The 20019-nt window shown below is 43.1% G+C and overlaps 1 protein-coding gene across 1 annotated transcript in view; it reads right to left on the reverse strand.

Moving 5' to 3' along the window:
* Positions 1–20019, reverse strand: part of gss (glutathione synthetase) — a 44055-nt gene that overhangs the window by 13646 nt on the left and 10390 nt on the right. The window contains exons 2-9 of the mRNA XM_080204640.1: positions 16339–16476; positions 14097–14242; positions 10761–10836; positions 9278–9417; positions 7470–7586; positions 6025–6105; positions 2173–2250; positions 1755–1824 (exon numbers count right to left, since the gene is read on the reverse strand). Of these exons, the coding sequence (XP_080060766.1) occupies positions 1755–1824; positions 2173–2250; positions 6025–6105; positions 7470–7586; positions 9278–9417; positions 10761–10836; positions 14097–14242; positions 16339–16476 (846 nt within the window). The remainder of the gene's footprint in view (positions 1–1754; positions 1825–2172; positions 2251–6024; positions 6106–7469; positions 7587–9277; positions 9418–10760; positions 10837–14096; positions 14243–16338; positions 16477–20019) is intronic.

The following is a 20019-nucleotide window of genomic DNA, read 5'->3' on the forward strand; positions in this document are numbered from 1 at the left end:
AGGAACTTCTTCACTCAAAGGGTGGTGAATCTCTGGAATTCTCTGCCCGTTGAAGTGGTGGAGGCTGCCTCGCTAAATATTTTTAAGAAGCGGGTTGATGGGTTCTTGATAAGAGAGGGGATTAAGGGTTATGGGGAGAGGGCGGGAAAGTGGAACTGAGCCACGACAGATCAGCCATGATCTTATTGAATGGCGGGGCAGGCTCGAAGGGCTAGATGGCCTACTCCTGCTCCTATTTCTTATGTTCTTATGTTCTAGAGTTGGAGTTCTGGCTAGGAATGGTTTAAAGGCAAAGGGTTTTCTGCCAGCTGCTCTGAAACTCATTTTCTCTCACAGCTTCAAGGCTATCTACACTCATTAGAGCAAGTATATTTCTGGTTGCTAAATGTATTTAAAGTGGCATTTAAGTCTGCAAGAGGAATGATGCTTACTTGGAACTGAAAGTGATAAGTTAGAAATTAAAGTTGTTTCCATTCGTTTTTAAGCATCGTTCAACTGTTAATGGTTAAGCTGCTTCATTTGTTAACTTATTAAACAAAAAGTTTGTTTTTGCAATATATAAAAAACCTAATTTGTCAGTGGAATTATTTCTACAGCGAAACATCCTATCCTCACATTTATACCAAAATAGGAAAATTGTAGGCATCTAGTCTGGCTTCAAAATATACCTTGGGGTTTGGGTCCAGTACCCTAACAATATATTCAGCTGAGGAGTTTAAAAGAAGTTCCTCACCACTCTATCAGCCAACTGTATGAAATCCACAAAATACGTCTGCCAAGATTGAATCCAGGATAATTTCTGGTGTTATTTTATAGTACAACTTTGTCCTTAGGGCCCTGTATTGCCCTCCATATTATAAGGTACTCAAAAGAACAATAAACAAGATATAAATCTTTATACTTGAAGTTTGCAGACAGCTGGAAGCAGATTTAATACTAACTTTCAAAGGAACAGATAAATACCCAAGGAGGGGGTGGGTAGAGAAAGAACCTGGTAGGTGGTGGGGGGAAATCAAGTAGATAGCTCTTTCAAAGAACTTGCACAGGCACAGTGGGTTAAATGGTGTCCTGTTGTGCTATTATTATCAGACATGATTTCCCAATTAAAAAGGTTTAGAGTTCATTTATTATTGTCACAAGTAGGCTTACATTCACACTGCAACGAAGTTACTGTGAAAACCCCCTAGTCGCCACACTCTAGCACCTGTTCGCGTACACAGAGGGAGAATTTAGTACAGCCAATGCACCTAACCAGCACGTCTTTCAGACTGTGGGAGGAAACCGGAGCACCTGGGAGGAAACCCATGCAGACACAGGGAGAACGTGCATATTCCACACAGATAGTGACAAAAACTGGGAACTGAACCCAGGTCCCTGGTGTGTGAGGCATCAATGCTAACCACTATGCCACTGTGCCACCCCGCCACCCCAGGGACAGACAGGGGAGCAAAGTCTCCGAATGACAACATTTTCAAAGTGGATCATTTTCTGCGCTTGTGCTAAAAATCAGCAATGCTTCTTGGTGAATGTGACATTTGATTGAAGTCTAAAAGGACTGTCCCTCCACCACTCCTGCCTCCAACCCACATACAGCACAAGTGTATCGGTGACAATCAGTGCTGTATAAACCAAGAAAGTCCTGCAACTGAACTCTGGTCTGTGCAGGGTTAGTTGACCTGAAAACAGTTGTGGCTATTAGCTTGGCTGGTCAATGAGAGTCAACAGAAAGCAAAAAAGGAACTGTGTGCACTCACGTCATCGTTGTGGTAATCCTCTGGACTGTATCCTGTGCGAAAGTAAACAATTGCGATTTCATATCCATCTCTAAAACATTAACACAATATGGATAGTGATTATTACAAATCTATTCTCACCTTTAGCATACAGGGCAGGCAGCAACACCTTCTAAAAATTGAACCTAATCCTGTAAATTATGACAAACCACATCCAAGTAAGGGGCCCAATTTTTATTCAGGCAGAAAACCAAACCCTTAAAAGTTGTTGGAGTGTTTGCTCCAGATAAAAATCCAACTATAAAATATCTGGCCCGGATTAAGAGTAAAGACAACTATTTTGGCAAGATATTCTGTTAGGCCTGCAGAACAGCTGACTCGAGCGAACTGGACTAAAAATCTTTGATAGCGCAGGCAGGAAATGCAAAATAAAACTCACACAAAAAGTTTTTTCTCAGCGTCCAAGGAACCTCTCTCATACACATCCAGAGTCTGCCGTCTTATTACACGAATATTTCTGCAGAGATAAAGCAAACTTTGTAAAGCAATCATCAATTTTCCAACAGCTGAATGAAAAAGATACACACACACACACACACACACACACACACACACACACACACACACACACTTTTTGAAAGTGCAAAGATCTAGGGACATTGCTGTAAAGAGACATGCTGCCAAAAGCTGAATTTCAAATTATCCCCGAGAGACAAAGAGCCCTATTTTACCATTTTGATTCAAAGTGCTGGGCGGACTTGAAACCGGGAGTGTTTCCGATCCGACTTTTAGATCCGTTCTCGGGCATCCGCATACGCAATCTGATTGAAAAAATTATTAGTGATTCCGAATCGTGCTGCACAAACTTGTGGGTGGGGCTTAACATGTTCGAAACTCTGCAGCTCCGATCGGCGCCTCCAACTGCGCATGCGCAGAAAATGAAATAATGTTCAAAATCAACATCTCTCCCGGGCCGGATAATGCTTCCTCTTGGTCCCCGCAGACATTGCGCCACTCTCTACAACATTACTGACCTCCTTATCCCCCTACTCTCCACCTCCAAGATCGATCGCTGGCCCCTCCCCCTTACCGATCTAAGGCAGAGTGGCAGCGGGCCTCTCTTCCTCCCCACCAATCTCAGGCACAGCGATCCATGCTACAGATATCAAGCTGGGAGCGAGAACTCAGCTGGCCCCAGACTACATGCTGGGCCTCTGCGATCACTTCTCCCTCAGCTGCTGGAGATGAAGCAACAGATCAAGGGAATGCAGGCGGGACTGGTGGCCACACTGGGCCAACTGAGAGGCTGTTGGAAGGAGTCCCAAAGCTTTCAGACGGACCAGCTAGTGCCTGTCCTGCGGGCTTCCCAGGCCAACGGTGCAAGTGTGGCATCTCCAGCAGAAAGCCACCGACCCCAATGAAAGGACACTCATGAGCACCATCGGACGCTACGCACTTACCTCCTCGCTAACCCTCACTGATGGAGTGCCCAAAATCGGGCTTCTATGTCTGTTTCATGCCAATTTGGGATTGGTGAACATGATGGTAAAGGAGGAAATGCCGATCAAGTTGGGTGTGCAGCCCATTATTAATTTAAATGCATTCAAATACATTTAAATGGCCGTCGCACTCAATTTGGGCGTGGTCCCAATCGCATTCAATTCAGGCCTTGGTAAAGGGGGGGAACTGGCACGGATCACACTACCCGGCTCAATATTTTATGCCTGAAAACAGGTTCAATGTGATGGTAAAATCAGACCCCCAGTACCTCTAAATTTCAAAAGCTTAACGGGCCACTATGCAAATGATATTTTCCACCATCAGGAAGCTGCCACCATCCCACCTACTACACAACTGAGCAACGTAGGGCATGATTTTTGATGCCAGATATTTAAGCTGCACATCCCAATGACTGGCCGGTCAAATCAAACATGCTCCTTTGGTTGTTTGTAACAGTCGCAATTCAGACCAGTTTGGGCTTGTAGAACAAAACGTCTACTGTTAGGATGAGCTTCTGCAATCGGACAGCACTTACTGAACAATCCAGAGAATGCAATAGCAGCTCCGGTATTAATTAATTAATTTAAGATAATCAGTTGAGATCATTTAGAAGTAGCGTACATTCACCTATAGGGACATATTCACTGCAAATAAAAGGATTGTGTTCAAACCTTGCACCTTTATTGAACTACACGAGTGTTCAGGGAGTCTCTTTCCCTGCTGCATTCTCCATGGCAATGCCTCAGCCAATTAGAATCAACGTGCCAAATAATCAGCACTCTTTTTTCCTGTGGTATAAATTGTTGTATTCATTTTAAATTTGATATTCTTGCACTTGTCCTGATGAGTGTAAGATTAAAAGCTTCAGCAACATCTCTTTTCAGCAATAGCAGGGAAAAAGATTTAATATTTTTCATAACTGTACTCACAAATGGCTAACTTTGTGCTAGCTTTCTCCCCTACACATTTTTTTCATGTGTTATGACTGGCACTCAGGTGAGGTACCCCAGTTTGTTACCCTCTGCCTCCTCCATGAGAACCTCCTCAGTGTGAGCCCAAATCCGTTTGGGTTCCTGTCAAGATATACCACCCCCCCCAACCCTGATTGTTGGGCTCCTGAGTGAGGAGGGATGAATTGGCACCCCATCTTCATGCAATCCTCTCGGACTGGTTGTGACAGGGGTAATTTAAAAAGGACCCCTTCCCTTAAGCATATCTTGTCCCAGTTTAGGAGCCAAACTAACTACACTTTGAGATAAAAAAAAAATGGGTTTATTAGTTAAATGAAGCACGAGAAGAAAATAATAAAACACAACTTACATATGCGCAGAGAAATAAGAAGTGAACCCAAAAATAAAAGTTTAAAACAAAAGAATCAGTCTTTGGCTTGTCCGTGAAGAACAGATGGTGAAACATTGCAGTCATTAAGCTAGGTGATTCCTTTGCCATTACTGGTGCCTGAATGGTTCAACCATTTTATTCTTACCTGACTTTTCAGTAGGAGTGCAAAACAATGTTTGCTGTGACAATTTCAAAAGGCAGTTAACACATTTGATTTACTATTGTCACATGTATTAACACAGTGAAAAGTATTGTTTCTTGCGCGCTATACAGACAAAGCATACTGCTCATGGAGAAGGTTACGAGAGAGCGCAGAATGAAGTTTTAGAAGCATAGGATGAGGGCAAAAGATAGAATTAGAAGGTATGCTGGGCACAGCTTGCAAGAAGTCGCCTCGCTCCAGCACCATCTTGGAAATTACTATGGATCTGGAGTCACATATAGACCAGACTTGATAAGAACGGCAGGTTTCCTTTCCTGCAAAGCACGAGTGAACTGGGTGGGTTTTTCCAAGACCCAGTACTTTCCTGATCGTCATTACTGAGACTAGCTTTTTATTCCACATTGTTCTTAACCAATTGGATATAAACTCCCCCAGCTCCCCTGGTGACTCGAACTAATGTCTCTGGGGCATCAGTCCACACCTCTGGATTACTAACCCAGGAACAATACTGCTGCACTACCTACCGTACTCATAACAGAGCAAGAAAATATTAGATGCAATGCAATGTCATAAACCATGAAGCATTCATTTAATAAAGAAACAATTCTTTTTTTGAGTGGAGGGATGCCAGCGTTGGACTGGGGTAAACACAGTAAGTCGTCTCACAACACCAGGTTAAAGTCCAACCAGTTTACGTGATAGCAATCCCACAAGCTTTCAGAAACGGTGTTCCTTTGCCAGGTGTGTGGCAGGTTCTGATCACACATGACGAACGAACAGCGTTTCCGATAGCTTGTGGGATTACTATCACATAAACTGGTTGGACTTTAACCTGGTGTTGAAAGGTTTACAGTCACAGGATGGCTTTGCACATGAATTGCAAAGTTAATTTGTGAGGCAGCAAGCAATTAGGAAGGCAAATGGTACATTAGCTCTTGTAAAGTGATTGAAATAGAAGAGTAAAGTAGTCTAAATGCATTTGTACCCAGCATGGATGAAGTAACATTCGGAATACTGGGCGCAGTTTTGGTCTCTTTCAGTTGGGGAGCATTTCACAATATGCTCCTCCACTCAATATTTCTACAGAAATCACTGAAGTGTTTTAAAATAGTCTGTGATTTCATGAGAAATGATGAGTAAAGTAAAAACATTCAGCAACTTCTGAAATGAATCAACTGTAGTAAATCCACACCTGTCCATTTCTCACCACTTCTCACAATGAAAATGTGATCAGATATTCAATTAAATTAACCCAAACGTCCCTAACCTAGCCCAGTTGATACATACTTATTCCACAGCTCCATTTCCAAGCAGCGTTGGTCAAAGATATTCCTCGAGATCTTTTCAATCAGGAAGAGAACCACTGCCCTGGATAAAAACACAGAAAAGTACAATGAGCTTGGTATCCCAGGTAACAATCGATTCAGTTTGAATTCCTGATAAACACAATGTCCTAGATCTGAGATTGCAGTCTAAGGAAACCAAATCAAATAGTTTGACTGGGTCCCTTGTTTATGGGGACCAAACTCAGTTATTATTATACAGAATGCCAAGATTTTTACCAATACTTCAGTGGATTCTTTTTCATGACTTTTGTCTATTTTCATTGGCCTAAAATGAAAAATCAGCAGTTTTATTTAAAACATATAAAGCAACTGCTACAAAGAAGAACAAAGAACAATACAGCACAGCAATAGGCCATTCGGCCCACCAACTGGTATCAGTAGGCGGTTTCTATCCCTCTATTCATATGTCTAACAAGATTCGCCTTGAATGTTGCCAACGTGCCTGCTTCCACCACCTCAACCGGCAGTAAGTCTGGAGATTCAGATTCTGTATGAAAAACTTTCCCTGCACACGTCTCAAAATCTTACCACCTCTCACCTTAAACCTGTGTCCTCTTGTAGTTGACCCTTCCATCCTATCATGCCTCAAAATTTTGAAGACGTCTATCAGCCTCAGCCTCCAGTGAAAACAATCCAAGTCTACCCAACCTCTCCTCATACCTAAAACCCTTCAGACCAGGCAACATCCTCGTAAACCTTCGTTACACCCTTTCCAAAGTGCCACTGGACTGTGAAATTTAATTCCATTTTTATTACACTTCATTGAGTGAATCTCAATTCATTGATGTCAGCCAGAGTGCACTTTAAGATGCTTGTGCCGATACGGAGACTTTAAGAAATCATGCATGGGTTCTTTCACATTTGCTCGAAAATACACACATGGTCTCAGATTAGTGTCTCATCTTGTGGATGGCACACCTGACAATGCAGTGTCACACTGTAAGCTTCCTACCCAAGTCACCATTGTGAGACTTGAACCCATGGCCTGTTGACTTGGGAGGTGAGAGTACGATTGACTGAGGCATGACTGACATCAGTATCAACAGCAATACTAGAGACTGGGTGATCCCAAAATTAGGCTTGACTATTAATGGCTTCTATGATTGAATATCCTACCGACACATCATCTAGGTTGGCACAAGAAATGGATATTGGACAAGGCCCCAAAGACCAGAAATATGTATGGAACCAAACACAAGCAAGAGGCAAAAACGTTTTAGGAGAAAATTAGAACAAACGTACATCTGAAAGAGACAGGGCACCCAGCACAAAACTTGCCAGCCAACTGTTGACCAAATTTACTGCTTCTAGATTCAAGTGTCTTTCTCCTCCACCCACCCCATGATACTAGTTACCAGTCTGACCTCAAGTTCAAACATTACTTACTCTGATGACCCATACAGTTGCCAGGCTTTTACAATTCCTTCTGCAATGCCTTTTATGGCATTGTTAGTCAAGATCTTAGCTGCTTCATCAGGTTTTCCCCAGAAGTTAAGGACGTGTCTGCATGAAACATCAGAAAAGAGGCATTATAAATGTTGTCAACGTGTTTAAAAACAAGACATCATTAAATGGTGTAATTTTAAAGCACGTGCAAGACCTAGGACTTCCTGTACACAAGTCCTTGAAGGACAAGTTGATAAGGTTGTCAAGATGAGAAAAACACTTTATTAACAGTGGTCTGAGTACGAAACCAAGGAGGTTACACATCAACAATGAGCCCTCAGCTGGCTATTGTGGCCAACTCAAGGATTGATGTCCTTAAGCACTTGGAGGTGCAGAGGAGGGTTCCCATAACGATGCCAGGGAAGACCAACTTCAGTTATGTGGAGAGAATGGATAAGTTTGGATTATTCACAAGAACAGAGAAGGTTAGAGGGGAGATTTATAGAGATGATCAAAAATTAGGAGTTTTAACAAGAATCAATTAGGAGAAACTGATCCCACGGGCAGGAGGTGACACATTTAAGATAATTGGCAAAGGAATGAGAAGAGGGGTGAGACAATTATTTTAGTGCAGCCAGGTTGGAACAAACTGTCTGAAAGGATAGTGAGAGCAGATTCAATAATAATTTCAATGGAGAATTAAATAAATATTTGAAATGGAATATTTTCAGAACGATGGGGAAAGGACATAGAAGTGGAACTAATTGGCTTGCTCTTTCAAAGAGCTAGCAGAGGCACGATGGACTAAATGGTCTCGGCAGTCTGATTCCTCCTGCCTAATCTTCTGTTTAGCTGCCAACATTCAATTATATTAAACCCAGTCTCTTCCTTTTAGGTTGATGCTCAACTACTCTCTGGGGATGTAGTTGGCACAACTGATCCCAGCGGAATGTCGATGTTATGAAGAGTCTTGGACAAGGAGAACAACTACATGCCTGAACACTCTATTAGCTTTCACAACGATTAGCACTGCTGCCTCACAGTGCCAGAGACCTGAGTTCAATTCTGGCCTCAGGTGACTGTGTGGAGTGTGCACATTTGCCCCACGTGGGTTTCCTCCAGGTGCTCCGGTTTCCATCCCACAGTCCAAAGATGTGCGGGTTAGGTTGATTGACCATGCTAAAATTGCCCTGCAGTATCAGGGAGATTGGTAGGGTAAACATGTGGGGTTACGGGGATAGGACCTGGGTGGGATTGTTGTCAGTTGAATCCCTACAGTACTGCACTGTAGGGATTCAACATTTCTATGGTAAAAGTTTGGCCATTAAAAATTGATAAAGTAGACAGTGCAGAAATTTCTTCTCACAGACGGTGGTGAGTCTCTGGAACTCTCTATCCCAAAGGGCAGTGGAGGTCGGATCATAAGCATTTAAAAAGTGGAGGTGGATAAATACTTGATAGATCGAGGAATAGAGGGCTAAGGGAAATGGCATAGGAAAGGAGTTGAGGCCAGCACAGATCAGCCATGATCGTGTAGAATGGTGGGGCAGGCTTGAAGGGTCAGGTGGCCCACACCTGCTTCTACTTCTGGTGTTAGAGTAAAGAGTAAACCACAATGCTATATATTGTACCTACATCTACACACAAAAATGGGATTACAGAATTTGTGCAGTCCATTCAGCCCCTTTTGTTCATGGTGGTATAGACACCCCATGGAGATTCTCCCACTACAGACCACAGGTAACTCATCGACACTAAGGAAAGGTCAGTTTCCACTAAGTTGTCAAAATTGCTCAATGAGCTCTTACCGATGTACATCTGGGACTCGCTCCGCCAGCCCTGCATAACTAGCAGCAATGGTATTAATTTCTATTTGTTTCAAGGAAGGGTTGTGATCCAGGCTTTTGTCAAACATATAGTCTGATCTGTTTATACCTAGAGTAATAGGCTGACATAGGAAAGGTGGAGAAAAAATAATCTTAGTTGATTTAAAGAACAAAAGCAAGAGATGGGACACTTTTAACTCAAAACACTTCCTTTTTTTAAATTCACATGTGTAGATTTTAAGTAATGTCCCATCCTTTAAAAACTTGAAGATCCACATTTTTGGTCCACGTGACCCACCCACCTTCCCCACTCTCTTCCCACAGAAGTTACTCAAACTGGCTGCGGAATTCATTCCCTGCAAAAACTGTTGACAGGGGGGGCTGGGTGATGTGCAATTGAAAAAAATCTCTCATTCCAGGATTACCAGGTGAGGGTGCCAGAACAACAGCAACCATGAACCTGGGTGGCATCGTGGCACAGCGGTTAGCACTGCTGTCTCACAGCCCCAGGGACCTAGGTTCGATTCCCGGCGTGGGTCACTGTCTCTGCAGCATCTGTATGTTCTCCCCGTGTCTGCGTGGGTTTCCTCCGGATGCTCCGGTTTCCTCCCACACTTCAAAGATGTGCAGGTTAGATGCACTGGCCAAGCCAAATTGCCCCTTAGTACCCTGGGATGCATAGGTTAATGGGATGAATATGTGGGTTGATGGGGATAGGGCCTGAGTGGGATTGTTGTCAGTGCAGCCTTGATGGGCTGAATGGTCTCCTTTTGCACTGTAGGGCTTCTATGGATACCATTAACAAAGATCAACCCTAATGCAATTGAATGGCGCTGGAATAGGCTTGAGGGGCTGAATGGCCTCTTTCCATCCCTTCCTAAACCTACATCTAAAGCAGCAGTACAAAATTGACAAGATCACTGATCCAGTCATACATTACTCAAATTAACTGCTCAGTGTAAGTTTGAGGAGCAAACAGGATGACAGGATATTGTGGTTAAGGTTGAAATGTTCCTTATGCTCAGATGTGGATGACAAACTAAGGTGCAGGGAAAAGAAACTCTATCAACAAAAGAACACAACATGTTCAAGATATATTTAACAGTCTCAAAACGTCACATTTGGAACCAATAGACTTTCACAGAGCACCAGTGAAAGTCTACTGGTTCCAATCACCAATAGACTTAATCACTTAATTCCTCATTCAAATTGTTCCCCATACTGCCAGTGATAGTGGGGTGACACAGTTAATGATCCTCTCCACACATGACCCAAGTGTAAAAGGTCAAATTCAATAAACTACATCGCTAAAAGTTTCCCACAGTTCAAGAGGACTTTTACATTCAGAAAGTTGCCATTGCACTGCTGTTTAAAAATCAATAATCCTGAGGGGAACAGACAATCACAACTGTGAAAAGGTTCAATTTCCCCATCTGCCCCAGTTAGGTTAAAATAAGATCACTACCTGGGTAATACCTTCTTCGAGCACCTGCTTGTAGATGCGGAAGAGACCAGCAGTAAATTCATCCACTTCTACAGTGCTGAAAGTCAGATAGAAGAAGAATTACTTAACAAGATGGCAGCAAAGGGGTGGCACAGTGGTTAGCACTGCTGCCTCACAGCGCCAGGGATCCAGGTTCAATTCTGGCCTCGGGTCACTGTCCACGAGTCTGCTCCAGTTTCCTCCCATGGTCCAAAGATATGCAGGTTAGGTTGACTGGCCATTAAAATTGACCTTAATGACAGGGAGATTAATAGTAAATGTGAGGGGTTATGGGAATAAGGTCAGGTGGGATTGTGGTCGGTACAGACTCCAAGCCAAATGGCCTCCTTCTGTGCTGTAGGGATTCTGTGAAAGCCTTAAGTATCCTCACTGCACATTTGGAACATGTCCAGATTAACACCCTGCCAAAAGTGAAGCTGCACTGACACAAATCTCTAAAATATATCTTCATACGTTAATTGAGGAGCCTGATTCAAACAAAATTCAGATAGGTGCCAGCTGTGGCTCCGTTGATGGCACTTGTGCTAATGACTTAGAAGATTACCGCTTCCCCAGGCACGAGCACAATGAAATACTGAATGAGTGCTGCGTGGTTGGAGATGCTGAAAAACCAAGGCCCCATCTGCCCTCTCAGGTGAAATTAAAAGGTACCATGGCACTATTTTGATGGGCAGGGGAATTATCCCTGTCCAATATTTATCCTTCACTCAATATCAAATAAAAACTGATTATCAGGTCATTATTACCATTATCCCAAAGCTATTGATGTGAGCAAATCGGATGCAGTTGAGAAAGCAGAATATAAATAAAAGGTTAACTCAGAAAATATGGGTTAGAATGGAGACCATACACACCTCTTTAACTTGTGCTTAACCCTCTCTCCACTCACAATATCTGTACCTTTCAGACTTAATTACCTGTAAAGACTAGTATTCCAACCATTATTCTGTAATCTTCTGAGGTGCGTCTATTTCAAAACCATTTGGCTTATCGAGTCTGTACCGACCACAATCCAACCTGACCCTATTCCCATAACCCCTCACAATTACTACTAACCTCTGTCATTAAGGTCAATTTTAATGGCCAGTCAACCTAACCTGCACATCTTTGGACTATGGGGGGAAACTGTGCCTTTGGTGGGAAACTGTGCCTTTGGTGTAACTAACTATCTCCCTGAAGCTACTACCTATAAACTTCTCATTCTCCTGAATGCTCCGCAGGTCATCCAGCTCCAGTTCCCTAACGCAGTTTGTTAGGAGCTGCAGCTGGACGCACCCGCAGGCTGTTGTCAGGGACACCGGAGGTCTCCCTGACTTCCCGCATCCTACAAGAGGAGCATTGCAACATCCTGCCTGGAACTTACCCTCGGCTCTGCCTATTCACACCGAAGCCTGTTCGAGCCAAAGCCATCCCACTCTGCTCCCTCTCATAAGAACATACGAAATAGGAGCAGGAGTAGGCCATCTAGCCCCTCGAGCCTGCCCCGCCATTCAATAAGATCATGGCCGATCTGTCGTGGCTCAGTTCCACATTCCCACCCTCTCCCCATAACCCTTAATCCCCTTGCCTATCAAAAACCCATCAACCCGCGTCTTAAAAATATTGAGCGAGGCAGCCTCCACCACTTCAACGGGCAGAGAATTCCAGAGATTCACCACCCTTTGAGTGAAGAAGTTCCTCCTCAACTGTTCTAAACCGCCCCCCACCTTTATCCTGAGGCTGCGCCCCCTAGTCCTACTGTCCTTTCTGAGCGGGAAGAGCCTCTCCACCTCTATCCTATCCATCCCATTCATCATCTTATATGTCTCAATGAGATCTCCCCTCATTCTTCTAAACTCTAACGAGTACAAGCCTAGTTCACTCCGCTGCCCGCTGGATAGAGCGGCCTGCTTTTTAAATCTTCTGCGTGCGCTACTGGCTGACATTTGAACAACTGTTTAATGTAGTTTTTTTCTAGAACCCCTTTTTATCTGGGCTGGGCACAGGGGAAAGCAAGTGTTTTTTGTCCACAATTTCTTTCTAAGGCAGATTATTTTCACTTTAGAAATAGCTTGCAGTAACCAAAAACTTTTCAGTTACCTGGAAAGAGCAAGGAAAAAAAAAAGGGCCTAATGATTCATTGTGTTATATCTGAATTAGCGCTAAATTGAAGCATGTAAAATCAGGGTTTCACTGTATTTCCTAACTTCTTGGTTGAATAGCCTGGATTTAAGGTTGTTGTAGATTCTCTCACCAACAGGAAATGTTTTTATTTACTTTATCAATATCATTCAATATACTAAAATCCACAAACAAAGTCACCTTTCCAGTAGGAATACAGGATTAATTTGGATAATTTTTTCTCTATAATTCACATTGGAATAAATTATTTAGTTTTGGAGCTCTCCATTAGCAGATCTACTTGGGAAATAAAGCAGTGGCAAAAGGCTGGTAAGTGAGCTATTAAAGATGCACTTCATCCAAGGACAATCTATCGCTGCTACATTGCAATTGTTTCGTCCATAAATTTCACAGTTTGTAACATGTTCAGCATTTCTAGCTGGAAATCACTCAACGTTTGCATAATCGTTTTGTCTTTGCAAACAGAAAGAATGTAATACTTAAAAGTTCTAAAAAAAATTGTCCTCAGGAGAGAAGGGTTTGATACAAAACAGAAACAAAAAAATGTTGCATACAGAACTAATTCGTACTTTCACGTACAGTCATTCATTACTTAACTTTATAGTTGTGTTTCTGAAAAGTGCAGCCTGAAATAAAACAATCTCAAGTGAATGAGGTTCTCCCATTACAACCAACGTAAAAGCTGTAGTTTGAAAAAAAAAGCAGCAAAACATTATACTCCCCAGTTGAAACTCTCTGTATTCCAAAATTCATTAAAAAAAAAACTTAAAATAAATATTGAAATATAAAATATGCTGACTCTATTGCCTCCCTCTCCCAAATCTTTGCAACAGGTGAGCAGGAAGGAGGCAGTGAAGGGGACCAGGAAGGCAGAGGGCAGGAGGTGAAGCACTGAGAGGGAAGGGGGCAGCAGGTGGCGAGAAGGCAAGGCGCAGTGGGCAGGGGGCTTGGGGAGGGAAGAAGTGAGGAAAGGAGATGGCTCAATGGAATCGCAATGCCATATTGAGCCCAGCACAAAATAGAGAAGCCTTGATGCCAAGTGTGCATACCGGCCCTTTTATATCAGCATAAAGTAGAAAGGACTTTAAAAACAAAACAAAAAGTAGCTTAAATAAACAGCAGCTTAAAACTGAAAGAGAAAACTGTAAGAGTTAATCAGCACAACTATGTTCTTACCTTGCTAGTGCTTTGGTTAAAAATTCAGAGTCTTGGCTTATTTTGTCAACCAGCATGTTGAAGTCTTGCTGGACTGCGCACGCCTGCGTAAACAGCTTCTTCGGTACTGGTGATGGGAACAGACTAAATGGTGCATAGCTGGTTGACTTTTTAAAAAACAAAGAGAAATAAATATAAAAGATCAATTACTCCCCTGATGCAAGACACTAAGATGATCAGAATTAAGAATAAATCAACAAATAAAGCATACTGAAATGTGTTAAGATAACAGAAACCTGAAAAAAAAAGCCATAAGGCTGCGACCATAAAGTTGTTCCATTGACTCTTCCCGCTCAGAAAGGACAGTAGGACTAGGGGGTACAGCCTCAAGATAAAGGGGAGGCGGTTTAGAACGGAGTTGAGGAGGAACTTCTTCACTCAAAGGGTGGTGAATCTCTGGAATTCTCTGCCCGTTGAAGTGGTGGAGGCTGCCTCACTAAATATTTTTAAGACACGGGTTGATGGGTTTTTGATAAGAGAGGGGATTAAGGGTTATGGGGAGAGGGCGGGAATGTGGAACTGAGCCACGACAGATCAGTCTTGATCTTATTGAATGGCGGGGCAGGCTCGAAGGGCTAGTTGGCCTACTCCTGCTCCTATTTCTTATGTTCTTATGAGTGATAGGAAAAGACAGGTTTAGATATTGGGTGTAAATCCAGTTCTGATGGAAGCTCTGTACCAAAATACTAACAACTCGCATTTATATAGTGCCTTAAATGTCCAAAGTATCCAAAGGTACTTCACAGGCACATAACAAAAGGAAGATAACAACACCTAGCCAGAGGAGGAGATATATGGATAGGTAACCACATAACTGTCAAACAGCGATAGGTTTTAAGGAGCAAGTGTCTCAAAAGGAGAAGGGCAGCACAGTGGAGAGATTGGGGGGGGGGGGGGGGGGGGGGGGGGGGAGAAGGGAGGAGGAGGAGGAGGAGGAGGAGGAGGAGGAGGAGGAGGAGGAGGAGGGAATTCCAGAGTTACCCAGCTGAGACATGGACACCCACACTGAGGGAAAGGAAATGTGCAAAAGCTAGAATTGATGGATTGCAAGTTAGTTCTTGGAGCTGAAGGGAGAGAAAAATGGGCTGGCACAAAGTTACACAAAGGATCTGAACACTAGGATGAGAATTTTAAAATCAAAGTGCTTGAGAATGGGAACTTGTGTGGGTCAGAGCACTGGGTGAATGAGGAAACAGCCTCTGTTGTTATGTATTAGGTAAAGATCCTAACCCATTAAAACTGGATCCAGTGTTTGTCTAGTCCTTCTCTTTATAGTTCTCCATGTCAATCTCTGCTTTTAGAACATTACAGCGCAGAACAGGCCCTTCGGCCCACAATGATCTCACAATCCAAGAATTGGCGGAGAAGATTCAAGTGCCCCCCTACAAAAGGGCAACAGTACGAGAGATGGTTCTCTTACAAATAGTCAGGAGTCACAGCTGTCATTAACCTTCTGACAATATTTAGACTGCTGCATAATTGTCAGCACTGCACGTAACACAATACATTAACCACAGTGCAGCATGCTATTCTCTCTACCTCCATGAATTTACGACACAAGCCAACACTAACAAAAAGAGCCAGAGCCTCTAACTCAATGCTTTCCAAGCACTTTCTTCATCGTGAGCCTGTTTTGAGGCTCAAAAATTGCTGTAGTTGAGTTGAGTTAGTGTATACATACTTGCACTGTTGAACTCTGTAAATAAATGTTAGACTGAGCAAAGACAGAATCCAGTACAATTGCTCATTTTTTGGCAATCATTTTCTGCCACCTGCTATTCCAGAAAACCGGTCTGTGAAGGATCGTATTCGATTCAATCTTTCCTGACTTTTATACTTTTTTGTTGAGCTAAATAATACCAGCATCAAGGGCAACCAATCACCTAATACCATTAAAAAAATTTTAACTGATTGTTGCAATGTGGCTGTGCACTACATGGTATAACATCCCTTACATTACCGCTGTTACATTACTACCGTTATGACTTCTAAACAAACTTCACGTGCTGCAAAATGTTTAGAAACTTTGTGAGCTAGTGAAAGGCGCTATATAAATCCAAGTTCCTCCTTGAGAGCACATTGGGAGTTCAGAGGACAGACAAACCAATGAGACAATTAAGATCTGAGGTTAACAGACAATGAATGAAAAGTGCAATGGTAGAACGATTAAATAGATTCATAAAAGACGCTCAAAAGGACTAACCTCAGAGCTGGATGGGTCTTCTTTTGTCCTCATGAGAACTCCGCGAAGGAGAGCTGCATCTTTTGCAGTCATTGCCAGAGACTGGATGAGACTATTGTTGTGAAGTACATCATCTGCAGCAACAGGCGGTAAAAGAACCTGCTCGGAAACAGTGGAACGATAATCAGAATGACATCGTGTTGGGGCATTCACAATATTTTTTCCTCCAATGCTCACAACCACCCTAGCCCCATTCCGCCTCTCAAATCTTGTCATTTGCCCCCATGAATCTTGCTGAAAAGAGAGACGTTGTTGGCAAGATGTTTAAACTAGAGTGGCAGGGAAATGGGAATCTGAGCAGGAAGACCCAAGACAGGGAAGCAAAGATAGAAATGAAAGATGGACAATTGAGCAAAAGTGGAAACAAGGATTTAATAAATATTTTATTTGAATAATTTACAATAAAGCTGACACCTTTCCACACCAGGTTTCATCTCTATTCGCACAATTTTCCAAATTGCAAAGAACTGTTAAGAATCAGCGTTCCAAGTTTCCCTTCTGGGATTTGGGATGCCCTTGCGTTGAACATCAGCAGGTTAAGAACATAAGAAATAGGAGCAGGAGTAGGCCATCTAGCCCCTCGAGCCTGCCCCGCCATTCAATAAGATCATGGCTGATCTGAAGTGGCTCAGTTCCACTTTCCCGCTTTCTCCCCATGACCCTTAATCCCCTTGCCTACCAAAAACCTATCTACCCGCGTCTTAAATATATTTAGCAAGGTAGCCTCCACCAATTCAACGGGCAGAGAATTCCAGAGATTCACCACCCTTTGAGTGAAGAAGTTCCTCCTCAACTCCGTTCTAAACTTATCTTGAGGCTGTGCCCTCTAGTCCTGCTGTCCTTTCTGAGCAGGAAGAACCTCTCAACCTCTACCTTATCCATCCACTTCATCATCTTATACGTCTCAATAAGATCCCCCCTCACCCTTCTAAACTCCAACGAGTACAAGCCCAGTCTATTCAGCCCCTCTTCATAGTTCAACCCCCTCAACTCCGGTATCAGCCTAGTGAACCTCCTCCGCACTCCCTCCAAGGCCAAAATATCCTTGCGCAAGTGCAACGACCAAAACTGCACACAGGTTCATAACAAACAAGGGCTAACACTGAAGGAAGAAGTATACACGTTGCAACAGTTATATATTCCTTCCTGGAACAAAAACACAACAAGAGCCCAACCACAGCTAACAAAATAAATAAAGGAAAGTATTAAATCCAAAAAGGAGTCATATAAAGGTCAGAGTCTGTGTAGAGTTTGCACATTCTCCACATGTCTGCGTGGGTTTCCTCCGGGTGCTCCAGTTTCCTCCCACAGTCTGAAAGACATGCTGGTTAGGTGCATTGACCTGAACTGGTTCCAGAGTGTGGTGACTAGGAGAATTTTGCAGTAACTTCCTTGCAGTGTTAATGTAAGCCTTATTGTGATTAATAAATAAACTTTACTCGACTTTAAAGGAGCAAGCCTGAGGATTGGGAGCTGTGCAGAATTCAGCAAAGTAGCACAATGGCACAGAGAGATTTCTATACTATAAAAAGGTACAGGGTATAAGGAAAGAGGCTTGGAGTATGATGTCCAGATAAGGGACCAGCCATGATCAGATTGAGTGCTGGAGCAGGCTCATACGGCTGAATGGATCATAAATATTCGTAGGGAAAAGGATTGGCTGACAAATCAACTCAGTCCTGATGAGTGCAAACGGAAAGTTTTGGCAACATGAGAATACGATGGAGGCAGGATTCGATGGAGGCAGGATCACTGTATATTTTCAAGGTCGCGTTAGATAGATTCATTATCAAAGGGGCCACAGGGCATAGTGAGCAGACAGGGAAGTGTAGTTAAGGCCACAATCAGATCAGTCATGATTTTATCAAATGGCAGAGCAGGTTTGAGGGGTCGACTGGCCCCTAATTCCTGTGTCCACATGTACATTTTTGTGCATTATATTCAGCTGCTAATCCTTTGCCCGCCCATTTAACTGATCCAAATTCCTAACTCTGCCTCATAATTTACTTTCCTAACTTAGCGTCACCAGCAAATTTAACAACCAGACATTCAGTCTCTCTATCCCAGTCAGTTACTTGGGTATAGAGGGATATGGGCCAAATGCAGGCAATTGGGTTTAGGTTAGGAGTTTAAAAAAAACGGTGGCATGGACAGGTTGAACCAAAGGGCCTGATTCCAAGCTGTAAACCTCTATGATTCTAAGTCATTGATAAAGACTGTAAATATTTGAGACTCAAGCATTCATCCTGGTGGCACTCCACTGGTTACAGCTTGCCAACCAAGAAATTACTCATTCGTTCCTATTGTCCGCTTCCCGTTCACTAACCAATCCTCCATCTATGGTAATATTTCGCCCTCTGCTCTATAAGCTTTTGGTAGTGCACAAGAGGCTCTACCATTTACTGCATACTTTCCTCTGCAGGAGGCGTTCCAAACACATCACCTCACACCTGTCCAGGTTAAATTCCATCTGCTATCTTTCGGCCCCGTTCTCCAGCCGATTTATATCCTGCTGTATCCTCTGACAATCCTTCTCACTAACTGCTACTCCCCCAATTTTTGTGTCACTTACAAATTTATTAATCAAACCACCCACATTTTCCTCCAAATCATTTATGAGGTCCCAGCCCTGATCCTTGTGGAATACTGTTTGATGTGGAGATGCCGGTATTGGACTGAGATAAACACAGTAAGAGGTCTGACAACACCAGTTTAAGTCCAACCGATTTATTTGATAGTAAACTCACAAGGTTTTGATGTTTGCCTCTTCGCAGGTGAAGAGGTCACCTGATGGAGAGGCAAACTTCGAAAGCTTGTGAGTTTACTATCAAATAAATTGGTTGGACTTAAACCTGGTGTTGTCAGACTTCTTACTGTGAACACCGCTTGACACAGACATCCAGTTAGAAAAGTACCCTTCCACTGTTACTCTCTGCTTTGTACGCCCAAGCCAATTTTGTATCCATCTTACCAGCTCACCTCAGATCCCACTTGACTTCGCCTCCTGTATCAGCCTGCTATGAGGAATCTTAACGAAGGCTTTATGGAAGTCCATGTACACAACATCCACTGCCCTGCCCAAATTTTTTTGTCACTTCCTCAAATAACTTAATCAAGTTTGTGAGACACAACCTCCCTTTCACAAATCCATGCTACCTATCAGTAGTAAGCCTATTCTATTCCAGATGCGAGTACATCCTGTCCCCAAGAATCTTCTCCAATAATTTCTGCACCATTGATGTAAGGCTCGCAGGCCTGTACCTTCCCAGACTGTCCTTCTTAAAGACAGGAACAATGTTAGCTACTTTCCAATCCTCTGGTACCTTGCTCGTGGTTAAAGAGGATGCAAAGGTTTTGGCCAAGGCCTCAGCAATTTCTTCCCTCATCTCGCTCAGTATTCTGGGATAGACCCTATATGACCCTGGGGACTTGTCCACCTTAATGTTTTTCAAAACCTCCAACACCTCTTCCCTTTTTATCTCAAAATGTCCTGGAATGTCAACATCCTCCATTCTACACTCATCATTCACCACATCCTTCGCCTTTGTGAATCCTGATGCAAAGTACTTGTTAAAGGACCTCACCCAGCTCATCTGGCTCCACACACAAATTCACTGTCCTTGAGTGGACCCACCCTTTCCT

Source organism: Carcharhinus amblyrhynchos, chromosome 16 (assembly GCF_965287045.1).
Source record: "Carcharhinus amblyrhynchos chromosome 16, sCarAmb.v2.hapA, whole genome shotgun sequence".
Lineage (NCBI taxonomy): Eukaryota > Metazoa > Chordata > Chondrichthyes > Carcharhiniformes > Carcharhinidae > Carcharhinus > Carcharhinus amblyrhynchos.